General features: G+C 29.9%; 2 protein-coding genes across 5 annotated transcripts; both read right to left on the minus strand.

Annotated features, from left to right (window-relative positions):
- Positions 1 to 726: 726 nt before the first annotated feature.
- On the minus strand, positions 727 to 4,764 carry Past1 (putative achaete scute target 1). Of its 2 annotated transcripts, none has more exons than XM_072899230.1 (7): positions 4,170 to 4,305; positions 3,297 to 3,791; positions 2,868 to 3,181; positions 2,675 to 2,783; positions 2,253 to 2,571; positions 1,859 to 2,029; positions 727 to 1,774 (listed from the first exon to the last, which is right to left on the minus strand). In XM_072899230.1, exons 1-7 carry the CDS (start codon positions 4,182 to 4,184, stop codon positions 1,569 to 1,571), a joined length of 1,629 nt encoding a protein of 542 aa, XP_072755331.1. In that variant the 5' UTR covers positions 4,185 to 4,305; the 3' UTR covers positions 727 to 1,568. The 2 variants fall into 2 exon arrangements, with proteins under 2 accessions (XP_072755331.1, XP_072755332.1); XM_072899231.1 differs by lacking the exon at positions 4,170 to 4,305 and adding an exon at positions 4,340 to 4,764 and having other exon boundaries at positions 731 to 1,774.
- Positions 4,765 to 8,455: 3,691 nt separating this feature from the next.
- Positions 8,456 to 13,745, minus strand: LOC140669419 (lysosomal acid phosphatase-like). 3 transcript variants are annotated; one of them, XM_072899255.1, is made up of 9 exons: positions 13,657 to 13,745; positions 12,684 to 12,987; positions 12,469 to 12,533; positions 11,759 to 12,089; positions 11,209 to 11,304; positions 10,784 to 11,023; positions 10,234 to 10,540; positions 9,879 to 10,090; positions 8,456 to 9,377 (listed from the first exon to the last, which is right to left on the minus strand). In XM_072899255.1, the coding sequence occupies exons 4-9, from the start codon at positions 11,924 to 11,926 to the stop codon at positions 9,234 to 9,236; spliced, it is 1,167 nt and encodes a 388-aa protein (XP_072755356.1). In that variant the 5' UTR covers positions 11,927 to 12,089; positions 12,469 to 12,533; positions 12,684 to 12,987; positions 13,657 to 13,745; the 3' UTR covers positions 8,456 to 9,233. The 3 variants fall into 3 exon arrangements, with proteins under 3 accessions (XP_072755356.1, XP_072755358.1, XP_072755357.1); XM_072899257.1 differs by lacking the exon at positions 13,657 to 13,745 and having other exon boundaries at positions 11,759 to 11,958; positions 12,684 to 13,238; XM_072899256.1 differs by lacking the exon at positions 13,657 to 13,745 and having other exon boundaries at positions 12,465 to 12,533; positions 12,684 to 13,238.
- Between the last annotated feature and the right edge of the window lie 6 nt (positions 13,746 to 13,751).

Below are 13,751 nucleotides of genomic sequence, written 5' to 3' on the forward strand. Positions count from 1 at the left end.
TTAAGATGAATATCTGTTTAAATGGTACAAACAGTGTTTATAACATGAATGTATATTTTCTGATATCACATAAATTCGCGGCATGCGAAGGCAGTGCTAATAGAAAAATGCAATCGAGAATTCAAAGTAATATTAGAGCCGTTTTTACAGTGCGTATATAATTAAAAAATAACAAATATACATAATATCAAAGTTCTTCCATCTTCATAATAAAATAGAAAAAAAGAAAAGTAGTTTTAATATCAAAATTTTTATAAATAACATAAGTTGACAACGATAATATATGTTTTGTTTAGAAATTTCTTGATATTACACACATGTATGATATATTTTTATTTCTAACGTCGTATTCTTTGGTCAATGTTGCAGAAGAGACAAACCTAATAAATCTAAATAAAATAAAATAGTATAATATAATAGATGCAACAGACATTGGCTGCACAATATTAAATTAAATTAAATAAATTTAAAACTTATAACTTAAAATGATTTGTCTTGCATATTACTTCTTATTGATAAATAATAAGTGAACAAGCAATTGTGTATTTTTTTCGTGAAAATTTTGAAAGTTTTAAATATGCTTTTTGATCAGCTTAGTTAAAAATTACTTTCTCTTTTTAGAATTTAAAGAATTCAAAATATGCTTGTGATTTTTTAATTAATATATAGAATAAGATAAACTTCTTTCATTGTTGAGAATAATTTTTATCAGAGTTAAAAAATTTATTCTTTTTCTTAAAATATGCAAAATCTACATTTTTAATCCAGTCTTTTATTTTCTTATAAATGTTCACTTTCTTTTTATTTTTGTATACAAAATATTCCAAAAGGTTTAATCCAATTTTCCAAACATTTTTTTCAAAATATATCAATTATAATTTGAAGTAGAAAATAAATAATAGTTTGTATAGATTTCATCCCAATGAAATATTTCAGACATATTATTTAAGTTTTATTTGCAAAATGTTTTAAAAATTAGATCAGAAATATCTTGTATATTATTAAAAAAAAAAGAGCTATTTTTTTGCTTTAATATAACCGAATGCAGTCTCTTATTCATTGATCGAGTGACGTTATTCAGTTCAGGGCATGTGTAATTATGAAATTATAAAGCACAAATACAATTCCAAGGCCAAAGTTTCGATTGTAACAACTTAATATCTTAAATAAAAGCAAATATTTTAAATTGTTTATATACTAACATGCCAGTAAGCAAGGCATATTATGTGTATAACTTTTATCTCCATTTATATATATTTCAGAAAAATAATTTGAAAAATACCATATATATTTTACGCTAGTCAATCTTGCACAGTATTCTCTAAAAATTGCAAGTTATATACGTCCCCCGGCCTTGATATATTAGAATAATACAATATACACATAATATGATACAGCTGATAATAAAAGTATAATTTTATAGTTCTCAAATTTGTGAACCAATGGCATCAATCGACACACGATTGATAAGACGTTCTAATATCTGTGGTTTCTTGTGGTTTCACGAGACTACACTCGTGCATGCCATTTGAAAACGTCCATAATATAAATTACAGTACAAGAATATATTATGTGTCGCGTTTCGATGGTGGTATTAGATGTTCTGGCAGCTCGGCCGGGAGATCATAACCTTCGAGTTTTACATTAATTAGATGCATAGCTAAGGCAAATTCGTCAGAATCTAAGAATCCATCTTTATTAATGTCTGAGAGTTTCCAGATTTTTCCAAGCACGCTGTTCGGCAATTTGGACTTGACCATTTCCGATTTAGCCGCTACAGTAATACAAAGAATTGTGCAAATTAAGATATTATTTTAAAAATAGTAAATATATTTGTGCAAAAATTTATTAGCCTCACCTGCTCCCGTAATCTTTCCCTCTTGTGGCCCAAGTGATTCAAAGATGCTGTCATATTTATATCTTTCCTTATTGACAATCCATTCTGGTTCACCTGCTCCTGCATCAATCCCTTCTCCCCTTTTGTATCCAAAAGGACTAACTTGATCTTCTACACCTTCAAATGCACCTCCTAAAATTAAAAAATAAAATACAAACATTTTTCAGTAAGTTAAAATATGTAATCACTACATTTTTTTTATATTAACTCTTCAATATACTATGTTTATTTATTTTTTAGTGAAAACTTTGTCAAATTATTATTTTTATATCTTTCGGTTTTTCTTTAACATTAACAATTTAAAAAAAATAGATTTCAAGATAAAAAGGTTTAAATACACATTGACATATCATACCTTTAATAAGTGGTTCTGAAACTGTGGTGACTTCTTCATGTGGTATCATAGCCATAAGTTTTGCAATATCTTCAGCAAGCATTTTGTCTACCACTTCCAATAATTTAGGCTTAATGGGATTAAATTTGTTAAAATCATGGTGTGCTAAACATTCTTGCATTTTCTTTAAATCCGGAAAATCACCAGGTGAAATCTGTTGCTCTTTTTGTATTTGATCATAAGTTTGACCCAAATTTTTTATCAGTTCTTTCTTCTTGGTATCTTTGCCGAACACACTCGGCATATCTTTTCGTAAGGCGCTTATTATATATGCATGCACCTGTAAATTATTAATAAAAATTACAGTTTTCAAACTTGCTATTTTCACACACACACACAATTCAAGATATACAACTGTTGATAAATTTTTTTGCTTTACACACCTTTGCCAAACGTGCTCGTTTGATTAAGTCATTAAGTTTTCGTAATGCAGCATTTTTTGGAAGCGATTGCATGTCTCTGAACAAATCTTGTTCTTCATCTTCAAATAACCTAAAAGAAAATTCACGTACATGACTTTCAAATAAAATATATAACAAAATAATATAAGGAGAAAAGATATATAAAAGCATTTACCTTCTGTTAACATCATATCTTAATGGTTGATCCCAAAATGAGCCTATATAAACTCTAGCCACTTCTGGAGTTTGTAAAACTTTTCCCAAAGACCACATTAATGCACCATATACTCTCATGAGTTGTTGATGGTCTATCATATCAGCTTTGTTAAGAACAATTCTAATTTTATCATCATGCCCACGTAAGGCCTCAATAGATCTGCGAAACTCATCTGATATATCGAGTTTATGAGCATCAAATAACAATATAATTCTATCTACACGTTCAGCAAACCATTCTAAAACACCAGTAAAGTCATATCCTCTGTCAACCTAAAAGAAGAATATTTGTATTTAGATATCGTAGCATATTAATAGTTACAAGTATTACATATCTTTTATTAAATAATATAAAAAAATTAATAAATTATATAAAAGCAACACTTACTCGTTGTTTTTCACCAGACAATATACCAGGTGTGTCCACTATGGATATGCCTTTTAAAACAGGTGAAGCTACCGTTGAACATTGAAATCTATTCAAGAATGCATTGCCGAATTTTGAAAGTGGTCTAAATTGTTTGTTTGGATCTACAACTAAGGCGTTTCCAGGAATAACACCCTCCTTCTCATCGTACATAACTGCTATAAATCGATCTGTAGTAGGCTCTGGTCCAATCCTAATACCAGGAAAGTCTCTCTCCAATAAATATTTAATAAATGTAGTTTTGCCAGTTGAATATTGTCCAACTAGGAGAATCATGGGTTTTGCATCAAAATCTGGGTCATCCAGTTGTGGTGAATGAAAGTCATGGAATTGGTAATATTGTTCCAATGGTAATAACTTGGACTTGTATATCCTTTTGAGACCTTCGGTGACATTTTCAAAAAGATCTTGCTTGCTATTCTCTTCGCGATTTAGCCAGCTAAACATGTTGGCGATCTGCAAAATATTTTTTTATTGCTTAATAATAACATTGTATAATACAGTTTCATATTATAATAACTCATCGCTCTGTAATATTAACTAACACCAAGCTTTACAAAATATATTTCCTTTATCTGAAGTAGTGTAGATAAGCTGTGCTAGTACTATAGATAATTCAAAATCACAGCTATTCATACTATTCCAAACTAGAATAGTTTGGTCTAGAAAGGTTACAAAAATCACGTCAATTATAAATCCAAATATTTCACTTTAAATATAATTTATGTTTGTGTTTAAGAAATACTTTAAAGAGAGACGAAAAATGTTATGAACACCTCTAAAAAAAAAAAAAAAAAAAATTTAACTCGATCACATGCAAGCTCTTGGTACCACCTTCTTTTCCGACATCTCGGGTAACACCTCCTTCCAGCTACTATACCTTACTCGGTTCTCTGAGACTCGAAAGAAAATATTTAACGCGTGCAATGAAGAGCAAAGTGCGAAAAAGCAAAAACTGTGAAGATGAGCGCACGGACGAGAAGAGAGGCCGAAAGAACACCAACCTTTGTTCAGATCCGCCAGTCAAGGTTGAACGGACGCGCTTGCTGGAGCGCGATAGAATAGACGAGAAGACAACTAATGGGAAAGTGCAGCGCGCAATCAAGACGACGACGAGATGATCCGCCGCCGACGTGACGTATGCACATCGACCGCGGAAGATCGCGTACAACGCGGACTTCCGGAGGACGTGGTGGTGGTGTAGTAATGATGATGGTGGTGGTGGTGGTGGTGGCGGTAGAGGAGCGGTTGTGCCTTGTGCCACAGTCCACAGTCGTCAATGATGACGCAAGCCGATGACCGATGGTAGACACGTTGCGTTGCGTTGCGTGAAAAGTGAGCGATTCGAAAGAACGAATTGGAAAAAAAGCGAACGAACGAACGATCGCGAGCAAAGTCGCACTGATATATGGAACCGATATGCTAGATGTTCGCTCTAGCTCTGAGACACTCCTTCCTCGCACGCAGACGCAGAGCGATCTGAGCGCTGAATGCGATGCGGTCTCTCTCCCTCTCTCCCTCTCTCTCTCTCTCTCTCCGCGACCGACTGACAGCACGACTGACAATTGTCAAGGCGTGAATAAATAAACAAGACAATATGGATTTACATTATTCATATACATGAACCGCACTTATAAATATTAATTAATTATAGAGTTAAATTATGCATTGATTACTAATTTTATTATAATTCAAGTAAATGCAGATTAATTTGTTGAATAGAAAATAAGTCAGAGTAGAGATCAGTGGATAGGCAAAAGTAAATGAAAACAAAATTATAGAAATAGTGAAAAGAGCTAAAAAAATATCTTAATTATTGATTTTTGTAATTTTTAAACATTTATTCAATCTTATAAATAGGAAGTTTGAAATATATCTCGCATAATCGCATAATCGCCTTTCCGCGATGCTGATTGGCCGTCGAATGCGAGAGTCGCGTGCGCGAATTCAGGTCGATTAATAAGATCGCGCGTGATAACTAATATTTCACATTGACCGCGTATATTTTATCGAGAAATGCTTCATCTGGAGCAAATAAAAGATAACAAATAGAAATAATTGCACGCCAAAAGAAAACGTAAGCTAGAAAGAGATAATACTATGTATTTAATATCACTATAATTATCTGTTAGCTATTTTTCTTTTATTTTATACGTATACTGTCGGACATTTATTCGTAAAACATTGCGATAAGGCAACGCGATATATTATATAAGTGCCAATAGATTTTTTCGCATCTAAATATTTACGATTATAATTTTTACGTGAAACATATCCGTTAAAAGCTTCGCAGAAGTTTTCACATAACATTTCAGGCACTCGATATCTCTGTATACTTTGATATCTGAAATTGAGCATTTTTGGGTTGGGCGCGAAATTGCCGCTTTCGTTACGTAAATTATTTTTCAAATCAAAGTGAGACACGCAGTGGTAAACGAAAATCAGTGTGTCGACGATAAATCGAATCTAAAAATAGTAACACGCGTATCTAATTCGTTCGCGAATTTTGTATCGTTATTGCAGTATCGTGCATATTCAAAGTGAACATATGGCAAAGTATGCAGAAATATATCAAGGTATGATAATTTTTACTCTGAATAAAGGATCAAGGTTAGGAAGGTTGTGTGTAAAGTGTTGATAAAAAATTGCATTGAAATTTATTAAATCTTTAAAAGAAAAATAAAGAATTTCACATTCTTTTATACGATTATGTGGAGCTTATTCTTTTTACATTATGCGTATCGAATACTCTTATAGCAATTATCACGAAAATATTGTATATCAATTATAACATAAATAGATACTCTCTTATTAAAAAAAGTGTGTTTTGCGAGCGCTATAAATAAATAATATTCTCTCCCTCCTTCTTTTTTCTTCATTTCTGTCTAACTTATTGTGTTAATAAGCAGAAGGTTTATTTTTTTAATTACAGCAGCTGATAAAGCACATTTCACATTATATGTAATTAAAAATTATCAAAAATAAAAAATACAAATTAATAGCAAATTAAGAGATCGATATGAAAAGAAATTGATTTATTAATTTTTTCTTCAAATAAAAATAAGTAGAAAGCATAGGGTGTTTCAAATCATTTCAGGATTTCCTTCTATGTACGATCAGTACCTAAGTTATGTAACTCTGTAATAGTAAAGTTGTGAATGAGAGTGACATAACGGCACAGAGGCGTAATGTTAACAATGTGTGACCATGTCAAAAGACAATCGATAACTATGACCTTCCCTTATATGTACAGTGAATGTACTCGATTGAATCATGAGCAAAACGATACATCTTCGCGGATAAAACCGTGGCATTTAAATTATCAAATAATGAATCACGGGAAAAGATAAGCAACAAGCTAAGCTTTCTGTCTTATCTTTGCTAAATATATGATATTACACGCGTATAGCAATTCCCTTGACTTGCCTTGACTTAAAAAGTAAAATATATTGCGGAAGTAGCAAGAGTAAAATTAATAAGGCACTATCGTATGAGAAAAGTTATAATTCTTTTACAGATTCTTTTATAACTCACCTGAAGGAAAAGAAGATTTCGTGTTTTAGACTGAAACATTATCGCATTAAATGTAATTAAAATTAACAAATTATAATAAATAATTATTTTCACTTTCACTTTAAATTATTTTTATTTATTTGCCAAAAAATATTACTATTTTCATTGTTTATCGTTTCTCATAATAAGCCACAATTAAAAATCATTTTAATTAAAGTCGTGTAACGATAGAATATTTCTTTAAAATTATCAAAGAATGAAATACATTAATTATAGAGAGATACATTTCCTATTATTACACTGAACGCATTGCACTTTTTAATTATTAATTGCGCACGCACTATTAGATATAATAGACAATAGTTCATGCAATAGTCGCATGCGATATTACACAATGATATGCAAAATGGTCAGTGTCAGCTATTACATAAGCAAACCAGGCACATCCCGATTAAACGATTTCGTGTCCATTTATTCATTTTAACAAGCTTCGTTTGAATTACAACTAGTTTGCTAGGATACCGAGTTATGCAGCAGTATATTATATACTTGACCAGTACGTTTACAATCTCTCTAAGAATAGTATTTATAAATATTTTTGACAATCAAGTTCTAGAACGTTTTAAAATTATTGAAATTTAAACATAAATTAAAATTGATTTGAAAATAGCATTTTATAAAGAAAAGGCAAAATAAAAAATAATTTAAACAGTATGATTACAAAGAAATAATTTAAAATTGTTTTAAAACAGCATATTATTTTTTATTTGAAAACAGTAAATAATAAGAAATTTATTTTCTCGCAGAAATACTAAGTTTTTAATTTCTTTGCAGAGTATAATTTCTTACGTAAAAATTTCTATCTTATATTAATGTCAATATAGACGTCGCTAAAGATATTTTGTTATCATTTATCGGATCTTGTATAACACATTGCATTGATAATTGTCTTGATAATGCTACTCTGCAATAAAGTGTCAGAGGCGCCTTCTGTGCAAAACTCTTCGTACCATTCATATCGAATATATATTTGAACGTAATGAATACGCATGCTTACATTTTCAAATTTATAAACTTTTGCATGTTTATTATATATATATTATATATTTATTATATATATATTATATATCATATTTTACTTTTACAGATGGATCCTTCTTCATCAGCATGCATCTCCATACAAGTAAAAAACGAAGTATATTCCAGCTGTTTTAGCACATTCATTAGCACATACATTAGTAGATTAATATTGGTAAGTACGAAAAATTTTCTATATTACTGTTATACAGCACGCAAGAGATGCGTGTAATTTCTCCTTTCGTAAATATTTCTCCTTTAATTCAAATAATTTTTATATTCATTATAAATCATTATCAATTTCGATATTATATAAATGCACGGAAAAAATTACTATGGTTGCTACAACAACATTCTCTATGTTTGGAAAAGAAATGTATATAAGTTCAAATTATATTGCTATTACATTAAATATATCTGTTAAGATATGCTCATTTATACGGTTTCCACCAGAGTACCATTGTTCCCATGGACGAAAATTAACAGTATTATTCTGTTGTGGCAACCTTAATTTTTTCTCCGTGTGCATAAATCATTATAACTCATACTAAATGTTAATATTTACTGATTATTAATTATAAGATGCAATATTCAAAAATATTCAATAATTGCTTTTATATTTTTATATTAACTTAAATATTATAAAAATTTCAAAATAAAAAAAATAATGTATAAGATGTCTCATGAAAATTGTCCCAACTCTTGTGAACGAATAAAGCAGTAAACTAAATAGAAAAGTTCTGTGACATTTTACAATTTATTTCGCAGCAATTATTGATATGTATTAATTAAAAAAGATTGACGAATAAACATGCGTTATACATATCAGATTTTATTTTTAAACGCAGCAAAATCATAGAACGTACGCTTTAGGCATGCCAGCGGCGAACGTTGCACGGCAACAAGAAAAAGGAAAAAAAAAAAAGATTTTTGTTGCCAAGCTTTTCGTTGCTGTGCGAAACTCGCCGCTGGCATGCCTAGAGCGTACATATATCCCATAATCTAACTGCGTCTGAAACGTACGCCATTCATCAATCTTTTTTAATTAATATTTCAATTATTCTGGTGAAAATATGGTAAAGATTTTCTATTTAGTTTATTGCCCTTTAACCATTTACGAGCATTGATACAATATATACACAGTATATTATTATTATTATTATTATTATTTGCATATATCATAATATGTATTAACTTTTTAAGTTTTGTATTGCTTTGTATGTAATAATTTTTCGTATAAAAATGTGACTGAAAAAAATTCGATAAAGTGTATGCAACGATTAATACTTATGTAAAACATACAAAGTTTTATGTTTTACATTCTGCGTCCCAATCATTTGGGATCACTTCGTGCCATACTTGCTTCAAATTTTGTAATAGACAAGGAATCGCGCAGTTAGGAATTTTCAAAGGATGCGCAATCTTCGTTTCCGTATTATTCAAATATAATACCTATAATAACAAAAAAAGAATATATAAAATCATAATTATATATAATTATTAATTTACAAATAAAAAAGATAAAAATCAGAATATAGAAGTCAAATATAAAAATAAATAAAATCTTTTAATAAGTAAAAAATTTATAGAATAATTTTATAAATAATATAGGACTTAGAGATAATATATTCAGAGACATAATAAACATATGTTACGTGTGCAACATTATCATGTGTCATGATATTATGCAGGCTATTTAAAAATCTCGCATGAATCTCATTGTCAATGATTATAATCAGTGATTATGATCATAAATTATTGATTAATTATACTAATCAGATATCATTTCTGATAATTATACACACATAGCTGCTATTTAAATATACCATATAAATGACGGAATAAAATTCTTATTAAGAATTCAGACTTATGTGATGCTCAAAACAATTTTGAAATTTTATAGAAAGTATTTCTATCTGTAAATTTTTACGATAATGTTAACAATAACCATACCTTCACTTCCTGATCGGCACTATTATTGATGAGATGTAGCTCGAATATAAGAGTCGCTCCGTAATCAGGTCTAATAAGTTCGTTCGTGAATCCCATTGTTCTCAACACATCGACGATAGTTAGATCGTGGACGGAATAAAAGTAAGCTCGTTTCGGTTTGGAATCAGTTTTAGTCTCTTCCATATGCAATAAAATCTCCTTTAGCAGCGGACCTGGAAATATTAAAATTATTTATGTGGCAATATTTAGAATTTTTACGGTATTTCATAACGATATATAATATCCTAACGATTCTGCGATGCAGTTTAAAAAGCGAATCTGGATCGATACTGATCGTGCAAAGATACCATCGTACCTGCCAGAAGACGTTTTTGAATAGTGCTGTTGGTAAAGAGCGCCATACTACGAGCAGCTATTTCGCGCATCTCATTATTGTAAAATTTTCGCGTCCATTCTGGTAGTTGTAAACCGTGCTGCTCCTGAACCTCGAGAGTATCGTAAAGAGCTTCGATATCGCTGATCATACTCATATTTTGACCGGTATGTTCCGTCAATTCTTTATAATATTCGGTCATTTTCGCTTTTGATCTTTTTGCCTCGTCTAAAAATGCCTGTTTTATAGCTTTCTGTAGCCTTGGACATGGTGCTTTCATCGATACCAGCTGTAATATCAGTGTTTTGACAAAGTTAGGTGTGCATATTTTAACGAGTAGCTCTTGCAATTTATTTAAATTTTTATATAAAAGAATATTTGTTTTCTAAATTAAAAAAATATTTTTTTACACATATAGGCTCAATTTCAAATTACTTTAAAGAAATTTTTTTAAGATAATGTGGAAAACTTCTTAATCCAAGATCTTAAGCTTTCTAACTATATTTAAAAAATTCAACCTTTTGGTTTATACCTTGTCCAAATTTTGGGGTATCGTGTGTATGGGAACGGGAGTCCATATCAATCCGGGCAAAAACATATCCTCGGGACTTGGTAGGAACAAACTAGCGAGTAATGCCTGTGCTGACATAATGCACCGATCCTTGTCGCTGCTATGCACCACTATGATTCCGCTTTCGAATTTATTACCGATTATAGCACCATATTCTCGGCGGATCCATTGACCCACGTCATAGAGTTGAAGCATTCCTCTCTGAAAATAAATTTCAAGATTGATAATGTACTATATCTTATTATTCGCGCTCGATTGCACGTCTTATATCCGGTACATATTATGCGCGCAGAGATGTAATTTAATTTATAGCGAATCCAGATATATATTATCTATTATTATTATATACGAAGTGTCCATTTAATATTCGTGTATCTTGCTTTAACCTTAGTCAGGGCGCCCCTCCCACCAGGCCAGTTATAATTTATGTAAGGATCTTTAGGATAAGTCCGTGTGGGAGTTCTGTCTCCATGACGAAATAACTGTCAAAAAATTAAAAAAATTCTGATTTTTTAATTGTTAAAAATATATTAGAAAAAAATTATTTATTTAAACATTGCAAGTTAAAGATTGCGTTATTCTTTGCTTAACAAATATTTTACTTCTCAAATCTTTAAACAAAATTCGTTCAAATGCTATTTTTCATAGTTAAAATATTATATACATATTGTATATAATTATATACATAAATGCGAAAAATAAAGCAATTAACTTACAATCTTTAAATAAGACGTATATATATATATATATATATATATATATAATTTCATATATATTAATAAATATTACATTTTTATCATATATATGTACCTTTGTGATATTTAAATAATTTAGTACTACAATTTTAATTTAATGAAATTTAATATAATAAAATTAAATTAACATTACGCACGAGAGCGGAATAATGAGGTAACAGATAACAAACAAGTCACTTACGAACACCACCTGTTGTAACGTGTCATGTTTAGTAGTCGGAGAGGCAAACGCCGTGTACGCTAATAACATGCAACCAATAAAGGTTCCGAGTATAACCACGCTCACGCAACCACTAAGCTTTCTAGAGTGACAATTACCCATCGAGGTTCGTCCTCTCACTCGATCCATTTGAACCAATTACACGTTTTCCCGTGGTAATTCTGTAACTTCTTCAATCAGAAGGCTAGATCGTAAATGAGTGCTCGTTAGCAGCTAGTATAATGAATCGAGCAATCCGATCGTTATTATAGTTACGATCGAATACAAAAGCTGCCCTTTATAAAATCCTATCCTGTATAAAATAAGTTTAATATATACGTGTAAAAAATTTACATATTTTGCATTATCGAGGTTCGATTTTATCCAATTTGTTTTTATTTAATTTGTTTATTTAATTATATTAACTTTGTTTACTTAATACCATTTATCTATCATATATTATCATTAATGTATACATTTTTATTTCAATAAAATAAAATTTTCTAGATTATTTAAATAATAGCAATAAATTAAAAAATAAGTAATAAATATAAATTAAAAAATAAGATAAGAAATAAAAAATATATTTTTCTAAACTACTAAATTTTAACATCCTTAATTTTTAATGAATGACGTATGTTAAGACAATAGCTATATTTAACGTAATATCAATGTAACTTGAACTTACATACATTTCTTTTTCAATCATAGAGAATGTAGTTGTAGCAACTATAACAATTTTTTTCCATGTGTAAATCTAAATTAAATAAAAAAATTATTTTAAATTAAAAACTAAATAAAGTTTTCATTGAAAATTTTTAATTTATTATTATATTAGAAGCACTAAAAAATTCAACTCTAACATTTAATTTAAGGCTAGAAAAATATCAAGTTACAAATTACTTACTGTCTTCGTACATGTTGAAAAATCATCGTGGTTAATTTGCTTGGTCTCCTAAATAATTGGCGTTTGATTTATGCCACATATATCTAATGAAAGATAATACTTATTTCTTAACAGATAACAGATAACAGATATATGCGCGCGTCGTATTATCGAATAGAAAAACTTTTCTTTCAAAGAGTCGTGTGATAAGAGTTTATCTTGATGTTCACTTGCAACTTAAAATCTCGTTTGATTGTATCCATTAAATCCACCAAATATGATATGGCACTGTTTGGAGCACTTCGAGCGGTATCGTTTTTGCGTTCTTTGCGAAACATATAGAACAGAAAGAGATGCAAAATGTGTAACGTGATACGTGTATATACGTCATACAAAATTGCGTGGATCGCGGCACGTTTTGTGATTTGTAATTCAAAATGTATGGCAGTCGGTCAAGATCGCGATCGCGTTTTCGATAATATATTTTATTATTTACGATTCGATCGAAAAAAATCTCATACGGATAAAAACTACGTTACGTTCTTCTTCGCACCATGCATGCTACGCACTGAAACATCGACTGTGAACAGTTATCGAATGCTTGTTTGTTTATTGCGTTTATCACACATTTTCACGATTATTACGATATAAATGTATCTTTCCATATAATGTATATATATATATATAAAATTTAACCTTAAATAATCGTGTGATGTATTATATATATACACAAAAGCGATTTTATTTAATGATTGTATGAAATCTTTGGTCTGGTTTGATCAAGTGATATCACAATGAGTTTAATGGCTTTAATTTGTCATGATGAACGTTTACACATTCCGCCGAAATTGCTCCAAAAATTGTTAATTAATAGTTTTAAATGAATTTTTGATGAGACACTTGATTGTCAGTTGTTGACACTATGTTGAAAAATTGCAGTGTCACGTATTGGAGAAAGTTATTAGAGAAAGAAAAGAAAGTGTGAAATACTTACAGCTTAAATAAATTCAGTGAAAAGTAGAGTGTGAGTCGTATTTAACCATTAAATATGCGAAGAGAATATAAGCGTGTCATCGGAATAAATAATGT

This window comes from Anoplolepis gracilipes, chromosome 9, assembly GCF_047496725.1.
Source record: "Anoplolepis gracilipes chromosome 9, ASM4749672v1, whole genome shotgun sequence".
Lineage (NCBI taxonomy): Eukaryota > Metazoa > Arthropoda > Insecta > Hymenoptera > Formicidae > Anoplolepis > Anoplolepis gracilipes.

Excerpts from the sequence above, each read along its gene's own strand:
- Past1 (XM_072899230.1), bottom strand. Across the intron at positions 2,030-2,252 it reads TTCAGAACCACTTATTAAAG|GAGGTGCATTTGAAGGTGTA; the intron begins GTATGATATGTC and ends TTTTAATTTTAG. Across the intron at positions 1,775-1,858 it reads GGGAAAGATTACGGGAGCAG|CGGCTAAATCGGAAATGGTC; the intron begins GTGAGGCTAATA and ends GTATTACTGTAG.
- LOC140669419 (XM_072899255.1), bottom strand. The coding sequence starts at position 11,926 with ATGGATCGAGTGAGAGGACGAACCTCGATGGGTAATTGTCACTCTAGA. Across the intron at positions 11,024-11,208 it reads GGAGGGGCGCCCTGACTAAG|AGAGGAATGCTTCAACTCTA; the intron begins GTTAAAGCAAGA and ends ATTTATTTTCAG. Across the intron at positions 10,091-10,233 it reads TCAAAAACGTCTTCTGGCAG|GTCCGCTGCTAAAGGAGATT; the intron begins GTACGATGGTAT and ends TAATATTTCCAG.